Here is a 19,432-nt window from a genome sequence, read left to right as displayed (position 1 = left end):
CACGAAGTGCAAAATGGCTAAGCAGGGATGGCTAGAGGACAAATGTAAGGATGTAGAGGCATATCTCACTAGGAGTAAGATAGATACTGCCTACAGGAAAATTAAAGAGACCTTTGGAGATAAGAGAACCACTTGTATGAACATCAAGAGCTCAGATGGAAACCCAGTTCTAAGCAAAGAAGGGAAAGCAGAAAGGTGGAAGGAGTATATAGAGGGTCTATACAAGGGCAATGCTCTTGAGGACAATATTATGGAAATGGAAGAGGATGTAGATGAAGATGAAATGGGAGATACGATACTGCGTGAAGAGTTTGAAAGAGCACTGAAAGACCTGAGTCGAAACAAGGCCCCCGGAGGAGACAACATTCCATTGGAACTACTGACGGCCTTGGGAGAGCCCGTCCTGACAAAACTCTACCATCTGGTGAGCAAGATGTATGAAACAGGCGAAATACCCTCAGACTTCAAGATGAATATAATAATTCCAATCCCAAAGAAAGCAGGTGTTGACAGATGTGAAAATTACCGAACAATCAGTTTAATAAGCCACAGCTGCAAAATACTAACACGAATTCTTTGCAGACGAATGGAAAAACTAGTAGAAGCCAACCTCGGGGAAGATCAGTTTGGATTCCGTAGAAATACTGGAACACGTGAGGCAATACTGACCTTACGACTCATCTTAGAAGAAAGATTAAGGAAAGGCAAACCTACGTTTCTAGCATTTGTAGACTTAGAGAAAGCTTTTGACAATGTTGACTGGAATACTCTCTTTCAAATTCTGAAGGTGGCAGGGGTAAAATACAGGGAGCGAAAGGCTATTTACAATTTGTACAGAAACCAGATGGCAGTTATAAGAGTCGAGGGACATGAAAGGGAAGCAGTGGTTGGGAAGGGAGTAAGACAGGGTTTTAGCCTCTCCCCGATGTTATTCAATCTGTATATTAAGCAAGCAGTAAAGGAAACAAAAGAAAAATTCGGAGTAGGTATTAAAATCCACGGAGAAGAAATAAAAACTTTGAGGTTCGCCGATGACATTGTAATTCGGTCAGAGACAGCAAAGGACTTGGAAGAGCAGTTGAACGGAATGGATGGTGTCTTGAAGGGAGGATATAAGATGAACATCAACAAAAGCAAAACGAGGATAATGGAATGTAGTCGAATTAAGTCGGGTGATGTCGAGGATATTAGATTAGGAAATGAGACACTTAAAGTAGTAAAGGAGTTTTGCTATTTGGGGAGCAAAATAACTGATGATGGTCGAAGTAGAGAGGATATAAAATGTAGACTGGCAATGGCAAGGAAAGCGTTTCTGAAGAAGAGAAATTTGTTAACATCGAGTATAGATTTAAGTGTCAGGAAGTCATTTCTGAAAGTATTTGTATGGAGTGTAGCCATGTATGGAAGTGAAACCTGGACGGTAAATAGTTTGTACCAGAAGAGAAGAGGAGCTTTCGAAATGTGGTGCTACAGAAGAATGCTGAAGATTAGATGGGTAGATCACATAACTAACGAGGAAGTATTGAATAGGATTGGGGAGAAGAGAAGTTTGTGGCACAACGTGACCAGAAGAAGGGATCGGTTGATAGGACATGTTCTGAGGCATCAAGGGATCACCAATTTAGTATTGGAGGGCAGCGTGGAGGGTAAAATCGTAGAGGGAGACCAAGAGATGAATACACTAAGCAGATTCAGAAGGATGTAGGTTGCAGTACGTACTGGGAGATGAAGAAGCTTGCTCAGGATAGAGTAGCATGGAGAGCTGCATCAAACCAGTCTCAGGACTGAAGACCACAACAACAACAATGGCAATACCGACAATCTTAAAAGGTAACTCTTTTCTTTGGTATATTTTAATGGCCGTTGCATTGTCTGCCATACGAGGTCTGTTTTAAAAATATCAGGAACATCGTAATATCGTGCCAGTGATGTGTTGGAGCGAAATGAGGTTGATATCGCTGCACACGCCTGTGTTTATGTGTAACTGTCAGCTGCGTTCTTCTTGAATACTAGCGACCATGCAAAGTGTGTAAGCACTCCTAAGAGTTTCAAACTCGATTTTATTGAAAACAGTCGAGAGTTACATCTTCCAGTTTACATACGTCCTAGCCATAGTTTAGTGTTTTAGTTCGGTGGAATGTAAGGTTGTGAACTGTTAGATAGCAGTCTTAGGGTAGAATACACCAGTGGTTTTTCTTGTTATTATGGCCTAAATGCTTGCAAGGTTGATAGAGAGGTACCACGTGTTACACTGGAGATGAAATGGTTGGATTTGTTTTGGAAGGGTGGTAGGGACGCATAGAGGATGATATGCACAGCAAGTTTTGAAACTTCCTGGCAGATTAAAACTGTGTGTCGGACCGAGACTCGAACTCGGGACCTTTTGCCTTTCGCGGGCAAGTGCTCTACCAACTGAGCTACCCAAGCACGACTCACGCCCCGTCCTCACAGCTTTACTTCTGCCAGTACCTCGTCTCCTACCTTCCAACCTTTTCAGAAGCTCTCCTGCGAACCTTGCAGAACTAGCACTCCTGAAAGAAAGGATACTGCGCAGACATGGCTTAGCCACAGCCTGGGGGATGTTTCGAGAATGAGATTTTCACTCTGCAGTGGAGGGTGCGCTGATATGAAACTTCCTGGCAGGTTAGAGGACTTGCCCGCAAAAGGCAAAGGTCCCGAGTTCGATTCTCGGTCCGGCACACAGTTTTAATCTGCCAGGAAGTTTCATATCAGCGCACACTCCGCTGCAGAGTGAAAATCTCATTCTGGAATGTTTTCTTGATGCAGTGGATTCGGGATACGGAGGGGAATGGGGATCCATAGTTGCAGGTGGTGTCTCCGGCGCTACTCACCCTGACGTCGCTGGTCCCTTTCTCGGCGGCTGCGTCAGTCAGATTCTGCAGCTCTGCCACGGTCATCAGGCTGTAGTCCTGGCCTGTAGACTCCTCGTAGTACGCCTGTGGAACAGCAGAAGAACGGAGAGTGAAGTTCAGCAGTACAACAGTAGCTCACGTACATGTTACAGTTCAAATACAATTATGCATATTACACCTCACGAATTTAAAAAAGAATTGAATTTAAATGGAGCTTCTTTCGAATATCTAGGTTTGAGCAAGGACTGAAGGATGTGTTGAATCGCATGAACAGTCAGATGAACTCGCACTGTGGATTAAGGGGCTCCGGAAAGGCTCAAAATCATGAAAAGTTCAATTTTTACTTTTTTGCGTTTTCTGAATCTGCAGACTATTACCTTTTAATAGATATATAATTTATTCAATTCCGAAGACTACAACTATTTTTAAATTTTTTTTGAAATGTGTTCTACATGGGCGTGACCCACTGTGGCGCTGTTAAACTGCTGTCAAATGGTGTTATTATTAACGTCCGTGTTCATCAGGTACATTTTAGTGATGTGAGATAAAGTATGTGTTGTGGCTAACCTGTGATGGTTCAATTTATATCGCTGGTGTGATTGTCGATTGTTTCATGTTTATTTACTCTGTCGTTATCTCGAAAATATTCGTAATTAATTCTGTTTCTAGGGTCTCTGTTTTGTTGAAGTATAATAATGAGTAAAAGTAAAGTTATTAGAAATCCTCTGAAGGCTTTTAAGAAAAGGAGAAATGTTGGAAAGCCAAAGCTATGTGTTATTACTGTAAATAATAACATTCTAACATGGTACGAGCGATGCTTGCTTTAGACAAGGAACGCCTTCGGGCTGCAGACAGGGCTGTAAAGAGTCTAGAAATACAAGCAAGAGTAAACAGGAGGAGGAACAAAAGGAAGCTGGAGGAGGAGTTTGCAGAGGATGAAGATAATCCATCCTCTGGACCTGGAATGCACTAAAAAGTTAATCCAATCTTTGTCGCTCGATTCCCAAAACTTTTATTTTCTCATACTAATTATATGTTTTCTAAGGATCTTCCAAACATATTTGTTTCAAACTTTCAGTAAATGTTACACAGTACCTTCTGCATAATTTAACACAGCCTTTTTCCAAAAAACTGTATATTTTTGAATATATAAATAAAAAGTTGCAAAAAAATGTTGTGAATTTTCATTACAATTGAAAAAAAAATCATCTTTAATAACTGAACTAAAATTTTGTAAAATCCCTGTGTTAAGTTGTAGCCCATATTCCAATAAATAATCTGTAAAAAGTTAAACTTCCTACCTCAAATACTTTGTGAGGAAAGATGTAATTTATAAGCGTTATTTTAACATTGCAAGTTTAGGGCGTTCCGGAGCCCCTTAAGAGTAAACTAAAGAAAGTCGAAAGTCGTGATACACAGCAGAAATGAGGTTGGTGAAAAATTAATATCAAAATTGGACACTACAAAGAAGTCAAAGTAGAGGAATTCTAGAAATTAAGAAACAAAGAAATGACGGAAAAAGCAAGAAGAACACAAAAAGGAGGCCACTTCAGGCGAAGAAGGTATTCTTGGCCAAAACAAGACTGCAAGTAGAGGACAGATGTTACCTGGAGGATAATGTACTTAGGAGCAAATGCTGGCTCTGGTCGTGTTTTACTCTAGTGAGGGTTTTTTAAAAGCACACAAAGGAATACACACTAGAAAGTTCCATAAGCAGCTCCCAGGGGTTTTATGCAGCTTTTGTTTTTTTGGGCCAACGGCCTTGTCACAGTGTTAACACCGTTTACCATCATATCACCGAAGTTATGCAGTGCTGGGCAGGCAGATAGGCAACCAGCTACAACACTTTCGAGACGAGATTTTCGCCCATATGAACAAATATTAATGAACGTTTAGCATCACAGGATGCCCCAAAGAGCATCCCAGGGTACCCCAGAGAGCTACAACACCAAGAAGAGCCGGCCGGAGTGGCCGAGCGGTTCTAGGCGCTTCAGTCTGGAACTGCGTAACGGCTACGGCCGCAGGTATCGAATCCTGCCTCGGGCATGGATATCTGCATCGTCCTTAGGTTAGTTAGGTTTAAGTAGTTCTAAGTTCTAGGGCACTGATGACGTTAAGTCCCACAGTGCTCAGAGCCATTTGAACACCAAGAAGAACCGCTTCTCGGCTTTTGGCAAGATCAATGTGTAGCTTTTTTAATAGATAAGGATTAAGGATAAGGAAGGGAACTTTATTTAATTTCTATAATAATGAGTCAGATCACCAACGAGTGCGATCTTTTTACAGTTGGCAACACCTTTCACCCACACTGAGACAGTGTGATTCATTTATTTTACGACGACTCCTGGTCCTGAGAACCAAAGGCATAGTCGACATGTAATACGATGAACCCTTATCTCTGTTGTACACTTCACAAATCCGAAATGTCCGATAAGCGTTGACATCACGTGAGCTGAAATTATCTAGCCCTTCTACTTTATCGACTTTTGGTCCACGTACAAGAGCAACGGTGACCCAGCCACTACCGTGTTCATTCGTATCCTTGTTAGCGAGTGTGAAGTTCAAAACTCCACCGCAAAACACGGACGCACCATGCAAGATGACTTGGGCGCCTACGAAATCCTTGGTAGTAATAGAAATGTCGTCTATTGCTTTATGGGTGACCATCCGGTTCTACCGAGCTCTGCTGCCAAGTGGGCTGCAGTCATCCCATGTGAGACCAATTGAGGTGCTACTTGACAGCGAAATAGCAGTTCAGAACACGAAAGCTGCCCACTTGTCCCTCTATATCTACATAGAGTGATGCCTGTGTTCTGAGGATGACATGGCGTTCGGTTGGTACCATTGCGCCATCCGAGGCCTGTCTGGATGGACTTCAGTTTCAGTTTAGTTTTTTGGTTTTATTTTTGTGGGACATGTGGTTTTGTTTAGTGCAGCATTTGTGATTAAAATGAGTTCTACTCATTTAATTGCTGTGTAATACACGACGTTTATTCGGAAAGTATGGAACGATCGGTCGAAAAATGGAAAATAGTGTGAAAATCTGATTAAGTTTTGCACAGATGCGTTGGGCACTGTGTCTAGTACACCCGTCGATTGCAACATGTCGCTCTTTTCGGTTCTGAGCTCACAGTGAGAACATACAGATGGGTAGAAATTAGCGACTCCCGCCAAGTATGAGGGCCTGGCGAAAGATTTCGCCTGAAGCTATGCAATCCACGTAACATAGCTGTCATGCGGTTCGTTCTAAACGACAGTTCTCGGCTGCACTCTGCAGGGGAAATGAAGATGCTCCTGCAGCGTTTTCGATGGGAAGTGTTTGGTCTCCTACAATACAGCCCGCAATTGGCTACCCCTGAGGTTCATCTCTGCTCAAATGAACCGCTAGCTATGAACACAACATTTTGACACAGAAAACGAGCTGCAGTCCAGAGTAGAAAATTGTCGAAAAGCACTGGCGGCTGTCTTCTATAACGAGGTAATTGAAAAGTTGATACAACGCTACGACAGATCTCTAAGTCTGAGTGGCGACTGTGTAGAGAAGCAGCTGTAAAGTGTAGCTAACCGTTGCCAATAAAACAGCTTTGATTCTCACCGTGTTTTCCATTTCGCGACCTATCTTTACTTACTTTCCGAACAGCCCTATAAAGCTATTTGGAGGGTGACTTCTTCAGTTACAGAGTTTTATCTTATGAAGCTATAATATTGTTCCAGAGACCTTTTTAAGTCTCGAACATCAATAATATATATATATATTCTTTTTGGTCATCAGTCTACTGACTGGTTTGATGCGGCCCGCCATGAATTCCTTTCCTGTGCTAACCTCTTCATCTCAGAGTAGCACTTGCAACCTACGTCCTCAATTATTTTCTTGACGTATTCCAATCTCTGTCTTCCTCTACAGCTTTTGCCCTCTACAGCTCCCTCTAGTACCATGGAAGTCATTCCCTCATGTCTTAGCAGATGTCCTATCATCCTATCCCTTCACCTTATCAGTGTTTTCCACATATTCATTTCCTCTCCGATTCTGCGTAGAACCTCCTCATTCCTTACCTTATCAGTCCACCTAATTTTCAATATTCGTCTATAGCACCACATCTCAAATGATTCGATTCTCTTCTGTTCCGGTTTTCCCACAGTCCATGTTTCACTACCATACAATGCTGTACTCCAGACGTACATCCTCAGAAATTTCTTCCTCAAATTAAGGCCGGTATTTGATATTAGTAGACTTCTCTTCGCCATAAATGCCTTTTTTGCCATAGCGAGTCTGCTTTTGATGTCCTCCTTGTTCCGTCCATCATTGGTTATTTTACTGCCTAGGTAGCAGAATTCCTTAACTTGATTGACTTCGTGACCATCCATCCTGATGTTAAGTTTCTCGCTGTTCTCATTTCTACTACTTCTCATTACCTTCGTCTTTCTCCGATTTACTCTCAAACCATACTGTGTACTCATTAGACAGTTCATTCCGTTCAGCAGATCATTTAATTCTTCTTCACTTTCACTCAGGATACCAATGTCGTCAGCGAATCGTATCATTGATATCCTTTCACCTTGTATTTTAATTCCACTCCTGAACCTTTCTTTTATTTCCATCATTGCTTCCTCGAAGTACAGATTGAAGAGTAGGGGCGAAAGGCTACAGCCTTGTCTTACACCCTTCTTAATACGAGCACTTCGTTCTTGATCGTCCACTCTTATTATTCCCTCTTGGTTGTTGTACATATTGTATATGACCCGTCTCTCCCTATAGCTTACCCCTACTTATTTCAGAATCTCGAACAGCTTGCACCATTTTATATTGTCGAACGCTTTTTCCAGGTCGACAAATCCTATGAAAGTGTCTTGATTTTTCTTTAGCCTTGCTTCCATTATTAGCCGTAACGTCAGAATTGCCTCTCTCGTCCCTTTACTTTTCCTAAAGCCAAACTGATCGTCTCCTAGCGCATTCTCAATTTTGTTTTCCATTCTTCTGTATATTATTCTTGTAAGCAGCTTCGATGCATGAGCTGTTAAGCTTATTGTGCGATAATTCTCGCACTTGTCAGCTCTTGCCGTCATCGGAAATGTGTGGATGATGCTTTTCCGAAAGTCAGATGGTATATCGCCAGACTCATATATTCTACACACCAACGTGAATAGTCGTTTTGTTGCCACTTCCCCCAATGATTTTAGAAATTCTGATGGAATGTTATCTATCCCTTCTGCCTTATTTGACCGTAAGTCCTCCAAAGCTCTTTTAAATTCCGATTCTAATACTGGATCCCGTATCTCTTCTAAATCGACTCCCGTTTCATCTTGTATCACATCAGACAAATCTTCACCCTCATAGAGGCTTTCAATGTATTCTTTCCATCTATCTGCTCTCTCCTCTGCATTTAACAGTGTAATTCCCGTTGCACTCTTAATGTTACCACCGTTGCTTTTAATGTCCCCAAAGGTTGTTTTGACTTTCCTGTATGCTGAGTCTGTCCTTCCGACAATCATATCTTTTTCGATGTCTTCACATTTTTCCTGCATATATATATATGCAAATTTGTCCCAAGGCTGGGATTCGAACCAGAGTCTCCCGCTCAGTAGGCTAATGCGCTAACCACTGTGACAGACAGGCACTGTGACTTTGCACAGCGGCACACATTATGATATCTTAGCACGCCTCCCTCCCAATCCAAATTCCCACTCACGCCTCTGCCTATTCCGTATTGTTTCTCAACTCGAACGTCATTGACATCTGCATACATACAGAATTTAATGGTGAATAAAATTGAGGATTTTTTTAAAATTACTTATATAACGTGCGGACGATTAGGCGTCCTTCGTCGGCTGTGAAACAGAAGGTCCTTTACCATGGAACACGTGATATTTGCAGAGACACTGTGTTTCCTTATGTCTTCACTACTTTCCCTGTCTAGAAAACGGAGAAAGTTCGTTGCCAGTAGCTTCATTTTCAAAATGTAATGGTTTTCATAACATTTTTTTATAATGTTTCTTCTTAATTTGATTTCAGTTACATATTATTTATGTGTGGTAAATTAATAATACACGGTACCATATTGACACTGTTTTGTGGACGGCAACATTTTTAAAATTGAATAGAAAATTTTTGTAGGTACATCACCATATTCTACGGTGGAAAAGTTTTTCACATTTAGAAAACCTTATTTTTCTAAAGTAATATGTGCAGTCACTGAGGAAGAGCGAAGCACATATCAAATGGATGCTATAGTTCCCATATAGAATAAGAAAATATAGTAAACTTTTATTACAGGGAGGGCTGGAGCCGAAGGTTGGTGAGGGAACGTTACGAAGTTGGATTGACGATAGAGAAGAACCACTAAAGAGCGGCACAGTTTTACGTGGGCTTTCTGAGTAGGCGCGAGAGCGTTACGGATATGTTCAAGAAATTCCAAGCATGGACAGGTTTACTTCTGACATTTCGAGATAGTAATTGTCTAGCCGTTGGGATACTCCCTTCAGAAAGATATTCACGGAATCCAGATTTATTTGATAGCTCCTGCGGTAGTGCACCAAGTTTTGTGGTACATGCCTTCACAGCGTGCACACGGGCTTGAGGATGCCGCAAGTGAAGTGCCGTACCAGGTAGTTCAACGAGAAATACACTGCTGGCCATTAAAATTGCTACACCACGAAGATGACGTGCTACACACGCGAAATTTAACCGACAGCAAGAAGATGCTGTCATATGCAAATGATTAGCTTTTCAGAGCATTCACACAAGGTTGGCGCCGTTGGCGACACCTACAACGTGCTGACATGAGGAAAGTTTACAACCTATTTCTCATACACAAGCAGTAGTTGACCGGCGTTGCCTGGTGAAAAGTTGTTTTGCTGCTTCGTTTAAGCAGGAGAAATGCGTACCATCACGTTTCCGACTTTGATAAAGGTCGGATTTTAACCTATCGCGATTGCGGTTTATCGTATCGATACATTGCTGCTCGCGTTGGTCGAGATCCAATGACTGTTAGCAGAATATGGAATCGGTGGGTTCAGGAGGGTAGTGCGGAACGCCGTGCTGGATCCCAACGGCCTCGGATCACTAGCAGTCGAGATGACAGGCATCTTATCCGCACGGCTGTAACGGATCTTGCAGCCAAGTCTCGATCCCTGAGTCAACAGATGGGGACGTTTGCAAGACAACAACCATCTGCACGAACAGTTCGACCACGTTTGCAGCAGCATGGACTACCAGCTCGGAGACCATGGCTGCGGTTACCCTTGACGCTGCATCACAGACAGGAGCGCCTGCGATGGTGTACTCAACGACGAACCTGCGCGCACGAATGGCAAAACGTCATTTTTCGTATGAATTCAGGTTCTGTTTACAGCGTCATGATGGTCGTATCCGTGTCTGGTGACATCGCGGTGAACGCACATTGGAAGCACGTATTCGTCATCGCCATACTGGCGTATCACCCGGTGTGATGGTATGGGTTACACGTCTCGGTCACCTCTTGTTCGCATTGACGGCACTTTGAACAGTGGTCGTTACATTTCAGATGTGTTACGACGTGTGGCTCTACCCTTCATTCGATCCCTGCGAAATCCTACATTTCAGCAGGATAATGCACGATCACATGTTGCAGGTCCTGTACGGGCCTTTCTGGATACAGAAAATTTTCGACTGCTGCCCTGGCCAGCACATTCTGCAGATGTCTCACCAACTGAAAACGTCTAGTAAATGGTGGCCGAGCAACTGGCTCGTCACAATACGCCAATCACTACTCTTGATGAGCTGTGGTATTGTGTTGAAGCTGCATGGCAGCTGTACCTGTACACGCCATTCAAGCTCTGTTTGGCTCAATGCCCAGGCGTATCAAGGCAGTTATTACGGCCAGAGGCGGTTGTTCTGGGTACTGATTTCTCAGGATCTATGCACCGAAATTGCGTGAAAATGTAATCACAAGTCAGTTCAAGTATAATATATTTGTCCAATGAATACCCGTTTATCATCTGCATTTCTTCTTGGTGTAGCGATTTTAATGGCCAGTAGTGTAAATACAACTGACTGAAATGCGGCTGCTGTTTGGTATTTGCCCTACATACATATTACACTGTTCAGCGAGAATATTATGAGCACCGACCTACTATCGATATAACAGCGTCACCTGGCGGGGAATGGCTCGTAGTCAGACACACACACACGTTGCATGTAGTATCAGTGGGCGTGCTGTCCGTGTGTAGAATGGGGAAGGCGTGCCATCTACGTGTGTTTGCCCGAGGGCAGATTGTGATACCCCGGAGGCTCGGCACGAACATTTCGAAAACTGCACGACTTGTAGGTGTTTCGATGAATGCTATGGTGATTGTCTTCAACACGTGGCGAAACCAAGGCGATACCTCGTCCAGACGTCGGGGGTTGGGTGACCACCCCCCATTATGGATGACGGACGTCGTAGGCTTGGCAGACTGGTGAAACAAAACAGGCGGCGAACTGTGGCGGAACTAACATCAGACTTTAACACTGGACAGATTGTAGGTGTGTCTGAACACACAGTGCACCAAAAACGTCTAACGATGGACCTCCGCAGCCAACGACCCATGCGTGTACCAAAGTTAGCATCAAGACATCGCCAACTACGACTGAAATGGCCACGTTACCAGCGGCACTGGACGTTGGCGCAGTGGCAGAGCGTTGCATGTTCTGATGACTCCCGCTCATGCGTATGGGAGAGCGCGGATCTATCGTCTTCGAGGGGAACAGATCTTTGACACCTGTACTGTGGGACGCTGGGCAGCGGCTCCATCATGCTTTGCGGAAAATTCGCGTGAGCATCCACAGCTTGTACAAGGTGCTATGACGGCTAAGGAGAATCGTACGGTGTCTGCAGACCACTTACACCCTTCGTGACGATCCTATTTCCCGACAGCAGTGGCATTTTTCAACAAGACAATGCGCCATGTCGCAAGAGCAGTAGTGTGATGGAGTGGTTCGAGGAACACAGTGGCGAATTCAAATTGATGTGCTGCTTCCCCAGCTCTTCAGACCTGAATTCGATCAAGAAGATCTGGGATGTAATGGAACGTGGCGTCAGAGCCCATCGCCCCCTCCCCAGAATGTACGGGAATTACTGGAGTCGTGTGTGTGCAGATGTGGTGTCAATTCCCTCCAGCGACTTACCAAAGTCTCATTGCTTCTATGTGATGAAGCGTCGCCGCTGTTACCAGTGCCAAAGTTGGTCAGACCGACTATTAGGTTGTTGTTGTGTTCTTCAGTCCTGAGACTGGTTTGATGCAGCTCTCCATGCTACTCTATCCTGTGCAAGCTTCTTCATCTCCTAGTACCTACTGCAACCTACATCCTTCTGAATCTACTTAGTGTATTCATCTCTTGGTCTCCCTCTACGATTTTTACCCTCCACGCTGCCCTCCAATACTAAATTGGTGATCCTTTGATGCCTCAGAACATGTCCTACCAACCGATCCCTTCTTCTAGTCAAGTTGTGCCACAAACTTCTCTTCCCCCCAATCCTATTCAGTACATCCTAATTAGTTATGTGATCTACCCATCTAATCTTCAGCATTCTTCTGTAGCATCACATTTCGAAAGCTTCTATTCTCTTCTTGTCCAAACTATTTATTATCCATGTTTCACTTCCATACATGCCTACACTCCATACAAATACTTTCAGAAACAACTTCCTGGCACTTAAATCTATACTCGATGTCAACAAATTTCTCTTCTTCAGAAACACTTTCCTTGCCATTGCCAGTCTACATTTTATATCCTCTCTACGTCGACCATCATCAGTTATTTTGCTCCCCAAATAGCAGAACTCCGTTACTACTTTAAGTGTCTCATTTCCTAATCACCCGACTTAATTCGACTACATTCCATTATCCTCGTTTTGCTTGTGTTGATGTTCATCTTATACCCTCCTTTCAAGACAGTATCCATTCCGTTCAACTGCTCTTCCAAGTCCTTTGCTGTCTTTGACAGAATTGTAATGTCATCGGCGAACCTCAAAGCTTTTATTTCTTCTCCGTGGATTTTAATACCTACTCCGAATTTTTCTTTTGTTTCCTTCACTGCTTGCTCAATATACAGATTGAATAACATCGGGGAGAGGCTACAACCCTGTCTCACTCCCTTCCCAACCACTGCTTCCCTTTCGTGCCCCTCGACTCTTATAACTGCCACCTGGTTTTTGCACAAACTGTAAGTAGCCTTTCGCTCCCCTTCAGAATTTGAAAGAGAGTATTCCAGTCAACATTGTCAAGAGCTTTCTCTAAGTCTACAAATACCAGAAACGTAGGGGTTAATAATGTTATAGCATTTGTAGACTTAGAGAAATCTTTTGACTATGTTCACTGGAATACTCTCTTTCAAATTCTAAAGGTGGCAGGCGTAAAATACAGGGAGCGAAAGGCTATTTACAATTTGTACAGAAACCAGATGGCAGTTATAAGCGTCGAGGGTCAGGAAAGGGAAGCAGCGGTTGGGAAGGGAGTGAGACAGGGTTGCAACGTCTCCCCAATGTTATTCAATCTGTATATTGAGCAAGTAGTAAAGGAATCAAAAGAAAAATTCGGAGTAGGTATTAAAATCCACGAAGAAGAAATGAAAACTTTGAGGTTCGCCGGTGACATTGTAATTCTGCCAGAAACAGCAAAGGACTTGGAAGAGCAGTTGAACGGAACGGACAGTGTCTTGAAAGGAGGATATAAGATGAACATCAATAAAAGTAAAACGAGGATAATGGAATGTAGTGGAATTAAGTCGGGTGATGCTGAGGGAATTAGCTTAGGAAATGAGACACTTCACGTAGTAAAGGAGTTTTGCTATTTGGGGAGCAAAATAACTGATGATTGTGGAAGTGGAGAGGATATAAAATGTAGACTGGCAATGGTGAGGAAAGAGATTCTGAAGAAGCGAAATTTGTTAACATCGAGTATTGATTTAAGTGTTAGGAAGTCGTTTCTGAAAGTATTTGTATGAAGTGTAGCCATGTATGGAAGTGAAACGTGGACGATAAATAGTTTAGACAAAAAGAGAATAGAAGCTTTCGAAATATCGTGCTACAGAAGAATGCTGAAGATTGGGTGGGTAGATCACATAACTAATGACGGGGTACAGAATAGGATTGGGGAGAAGAAGGAGTTTGTGGCACAACTTGACAAGAAGAAGAAACCGGTTGTAGGACATGTTCTGAGGCATCAAGGGATCACAAATTTAGTACTGGAGGGCAGTGTGGAGGATAAAAATCTTAGAGACCAAGAGATGAACTCACTAAGCAGATTCAGAAGGATGTAGGTTGCAGTAGGTACTGGGAGATGAAGAAGCTTGCGCAGGATAGAGTAGCATGGAGAGGTGCATGAAACCAGTCTCGGGACTGAAGACCACAACAATAACAACAATATTGTTCTGGCTGATGAGTGTAGTTACTCCGACATACGCCCGACGAGAAAATGAGAGAAGTTGTAGCCTACACGGAGCTTTACCGGAGGTCGTCCTCCCTGCACGCCATTCGGAAATGGAACAGGTGACCGGTTGGGGGGGGGGGGGGCGGCAGCGCCGCTGACGGTTAGGTGACCTGGGGAGGGTAGTTGTAGACCGACCTTGCGCAGACTCTGCTCGAAGTCCAGGACGCTCCAGGCGGCCTCGTCCTGCAGGTCTCGGTCCAGCGCGGCGGCGCTGCTCCTGCCCCTGGTCCAGACGTGTGCGTGGGTGGCGGCGGCGCGCACGTAGTCCACGTAGGCCAGCTCCTCCCTGGAGGCCGCCCTCCTGCGGCTCTGGCTGGCGACGGCGCACAGCCGGCCGCGGCACTGCCGCGGCTCACCTGGGCCAGCCCGCTGGCGCGCCCTCATGCGCCACAGCTTGCGGACGCGCTCCTCCAGCTCCTGGTGCCTGCCAGCGAGGCTCTCCGTCACGCACTCCGAGCGTTACAGTCACACAGGCGGCAAATGAACCGAATGAGTTGCAAAGGACGTGAGACAGCGTTGCCAGATGTACAGGGTTATTACAAATGATTGAAGCTACACTCCTGGAAATGGAAAAAAGAACACATTGACACCGGTGTGTCAGACCCACCATACTTGCTCCGGACACTGCGAGAGGGCTGTACAAGCAATGATCACACGCACGGCACAGCGGACACACCAGGAACCGCGGTGTTGGCCGTCGAATGGCGCTAGCTGCGCAGCATTTGTGCACCGCCGCCGTCAGTGTCAGCCAGTTTGCCGTGGCATACGGAGCTCCATCGCAGTCTTTAACACTGGTAGCATGCCGCGACAGCGTGGACGTGAACCGTATGTGCAGCTGACGGACTTTGAGCGAGGGCGTATAGTGGGCATGCGGGAGGCCGGGTGGACGTACCGCCGAATTGCTCAACACGTGGGGCGTGAGGTCTCCACAGTACATCGATGTTGTCGCCAGTGGTCGGCGGAAGGTGCACGTGCCCGTCGACCTGGGACCGGACCGCAGCGACGCACGGATGCACGCCAAGACCGTAGGATCCTACGCAGTGCCGTAGGGGACCGCACCGCCACTTCCCAGCAAATTAGGGACACTGTTGCTCCTGGGGTATCGGCGAGGACCATTCGCAACCGTCTCCATGAAGCTGGGCTACGGTCCCGCACACCGTTAGGCCGTCTTCCGCTCACGCCCCGACATCGTGCAGCCCGCCTCCAGTGGTGTCGCGACAGGCATGAATGGAGGGACGTATGGAGACGTGTCGTCTTCAGCGATGAGAGTCGCTTCTGCCTTGGTGCCAATGATGGTCGTATGCGTGTTTGGCGCCGTGCAGGTGAGCGCCACAATCAGGACTGCATACGACCTAGGCACACAGGGCCAACACCCGGCATCATGGTGTGGCGAGCGATCTCCTACACTGGCCGTACACCACTGGTGATCGTCGAGGGGACACGGAATAGTGCACGGTACATCCAAACCGTCATCGAACCCATCGTTCTACCATTCCTAGACCGGCAAGGGAACTTGCTGTTCCAACAGGACAATGCACGTCCGCATGTATCCCGTGCCACCCAACGTGCTCTAGAAGGTGTAAGTCAACTACCCTGGCCAGCAAGATCTCCGGATCTGTCCCCCATTGAGCATGTTTGGGACTGGATGAAGCGTCGTCTCACGCGGTCTGCACGTCCAGCACGAACGCTGGTCCAACTGAGGCGCCAGGTGGAAATGGCATGGCAAGCCGTTCCACAGGACTACATCCAGCATCTCTACGATCGTCTCCATGGGAGAATAGCAGCCTGCATTGCTGCGAAAGGTGGATATACACTGTACTAGTGCCGACATTGTGCATGCTCTGTTGCCTGTGTCTATGTGCCTGTGGTTCAGTCAGTGTGATCATGTGATGTATCTGACCCCAGGAATGTGTCAATAAAGTTTCCCCTTCCTCGCACAATGAATTCACGGTGTTCTTATTTCAATTGCCAGGAGTGTATTTCACAGCTGTACAATACCTTTATTATTTGAGATATTTTCACAATGCATTGCACACACATACAAAAACTCAAAAAGTTTTTTTAGGCATTCACAAATGTTCGATGTGTGCCCCTTTAGTGACTCGGCAGACTTCAAGCCGATAATCAAGTTCCTCCCACAGTTGGCGCAGCATGTCCCCATCAACGAGTTCGAAAGCATCGTTGATGCGAGCTCGCAGTTCTGGCACGTTTCTTGGTAGAGGAGGTGTAAACACTGAATCTTTCACATAACCCCACAGGAAGAAATCGCATGGGGTTAAGTCGGGAGAGCGTGGAGGCCATGACATGAATTGCTGATCGTGATCTCCACCACGATCGATCCATCGGTTTTCCAATCTCCCGTTTAAGAAATGCCGAACTACGTGATGGAAGTGCGGTGGAGCACAATCCTGTTGAAAGATGAAGTCGGCGCTGTCGGTCTGCAGTTGTGGCATGAGCCAATTTTCCAGCATGTCCAGATACACGTGTCCTGTAACGTTTTTTTCGCAGAAGAAAAAGGGGCCGTAAACTTTAAACCGTGAGATTGCACAAAACACGTTAACTTTTGCGGAATTTCGAATTTGCTGCACGAATGCGTGAGGATTCTCTACCGCCCAGATTCGCACATTGTGTCTGTTCACTTCACCATTAAGAAAAAATGTTGCTTCATCACTGAAAACAAGTTTCGCACTGATCGCATCCTCTTCCATGAGCTGTTGCAACCGCGCCGATAATTCAAAGCGTTTGACTTTGTCATCGGGTGTCAGGGCTTGTAGCAATTGTAAACGGTAAGGCTTCTGCTTTAGCCTTTTCCGTAAGATTTTCCAAACCGTCGGCTGTGGTACGTTTAGCTCCCTGCTTGCTTTATTCGTCGACTTCCGCGGGCTACGCGTGAAATTTGCCCGCACGTGTTCAACCGTTTCTTCGCTCACTGCAGGCCGACCCGTTGATTTCCCCTTACAGAGGCATCCAGAAACTTTAAACTGCGCATACCATCGCCGAATGGAGTTAGCAGTTGGTGGATCTTTGTTGAACTTGGTCCTGAAGTGTCGTTGCACTGTTATGACTGACTGATGTGAGTGCATTTCAAGCACGACATACGCTTTCTCGGCTCCTGTCGCCATTTTGTCTCACTGCACTCTCGAGCGCTCTGGCGGCAGAAACCTGAAGTGCGGCTTCAGCCGAACAAAACTTTATCAGTTTTTCTACGTATCTGTAGTGTGTCGTGACCAAATGTCAATGAATGGAGATACAGTGAATTTATGAAATCGCTTCAATCATTTTTAATAGCCCTGTACTTGCCTCTATGTACACTACTGGCCATTAAAATTGCTACACCATGAAGTTGACGTGCTACACACGCGAATTTCAACCGACAGGAAGAAGATGCTGTGATATGCATATGATTAGCTTTTCAGAGCATTCACACAAGGTTGGGGCCGGTGGCGACACCTACAACGTGCTGACATGAGGAGAGTTTCCAACCGATTTCTCATACACAAACAGCAGTTGACCGGTGTTGCTTGGTGAAACGTTGTTGTGATGCCTCGCGTAAGGAGGAGAAATGCGTACCATCACGTTTCCGACTTTGATAAAGGTCGGATTGTAGCCCAACCCGACGGATACCTATGGTAGATCGGGGAAAACCACCGTTCAGGTCGTGTTGTCGGCGGGGCCGGGAAGTGCTTGCGCCTGATGTACTCTACTAGGAGCCTTGTAGGCTCAATACAAACCGTTAGCGTCATTACATTATTAATTTTACCACAAGTACCCTTTCATTAGCAACTTTGAGCCAAGCACCTCTCTATTGTATATCGTAAACAGTTTAGCAGGCTGGACATGGAGGTCTTAGTCTTAGTTTCTAGCTTTAACGTACCCTAATCTCTTCTAGTTAAGTTAGTTTTTAGGATGGTAGATGTTAAAGGCATGGTGAGCGACGGCCAGCGTCTTGAGGGTCATTCCAAGACCCGGGCTGCCGCCCACAACCAGGTGACGAGCAATATTATACCTATCCCTTCTCTATTCAGATCTCTCCCTTCCTTCTTTCTAGCCAGCCGCGGTGGTCTAGCGGTTCTAGGCGCTCGGTCCGGAACCGGGGGACTGCTGCTACGGTCGCAGGTTCGACTCCTGCCTCGGGCATGGATGTGTGATGTCCTTAGGTTAGTTAGGTTTAAGTAGTTCTAAGTTCTAGGGAACTGATGACCACAGATGTTAAGTCCCATAGTGCTCAGAGCCATTTGAACCTTCTTTCTAAATATTTAATTTTGTTTTGTTTATTAATATCTTACTTGATTTTGTATTAGTTATAAGTTTTTCTAATGATGCACAGAAACATATCAAATGGATATAAACAAACAGAGCCCGCCTCCACGTGGCGGGACACGGGCAACGGGAGCCGGGGTGGTGTTACTTTGTCACTCCGGACCCCGGACCCAGTCACAGCGGCTAAGTGGCAACATACGACACACCATAAGAAATTAGACGGTGGGTCATAAAATATAAGCAGCTAGTGAAAAAAAAAGTGTAGGCTATCGCGATTGCCGTTTATCGAATCGCAAAATTGCTGCTCGCCTTGGTCGAGACCCAATGACTGTTAGCAGAATATGGAATCGGTGGGTTCAGGAGGGTAATACGGAACGCCGTGCTGGATCCCAATGGCCTCGTATCACTAGCGGTCGAGATGACAGGCATCTTATCCGCATGGCTGTAACGGGTCGTGCAGTCACGCCTCGATCCCTGCGTCAACAGATGCGGACGTTTGCAAGACATCAACCATCTGCACGAACAGTTCGACGAAGTTAGCAGTAGCATGGACTGTCAGCTCGGAGACCATGGCTGCGGTTACCCTTGACGCTGCATCACACACAGGAGCGCCTGCGATGGTGTACTCCACGACAAACCTGGGTGCACGAATGCCAAAACGTATTTTTTTCGGATGAATCCAGGTTCTGTTTACAGCATCATGATGGTCGCATCCGTGTTTGGCGACATCGCGGTGAACGCACATTGGAAGCGTGTGTTCGTCATCGCCATACTGGCGTATCACCCGGCGTGTTGGTGTGGGGTGCCATTGGTTACACGTCTCGGTCACCTGTTCTTCGCATTGACAGCACTTT

The 19,432-nt window shown here is 45.6% G+C and overlaps 1 protein-coding gene across 1 annotated transcript in view; it reads right to left on the bottom strand.

Moving 5' to 3' along the window:
- Positions 1–19,432, bottom strand: part of LOC126106257 (endothelin-converting enzyme homolog) — a 593,945-nt gene that overhangs the window by 205,897 nt on the left and 368,616 nt on the right. Inside the window, exons 8-9 of the mRNA XM_049912482.1 lie at positions 14,454–14,742; positions 2,853–2,957 (exon numbers count right to left, since the gene is read on the bottom strand). Coding sequence (XP_049768439.1) covers positions 2,853–2,957; positions 14,454–14,742 — 394 coding nt within the window. The remainder of the gene's footprint in view (positions 1–2,852; positions 2,958–14,453; positions 14,743–19,432) is intronic.

The sequence above is a fragment of the Schistocerca cancellata genome, chromosome 10, assembly GCF_023864275.1.
Source record: "Schistocerca cancellata isolate TAMUIC-IGC-003103 chromosome 10, iqSchCanc2.1, whole genome shotgun sequence".
Classification (NCBI taxonomy): Eukaryota; Metazoa; Arthropoda; class Insecta; order Orthoptera; family Acrididae; genus Schistocerca; species Schistocerca cancellata.
This window is presented reverse-complemented; position numbering and strand designations above follow the sequence as displayed.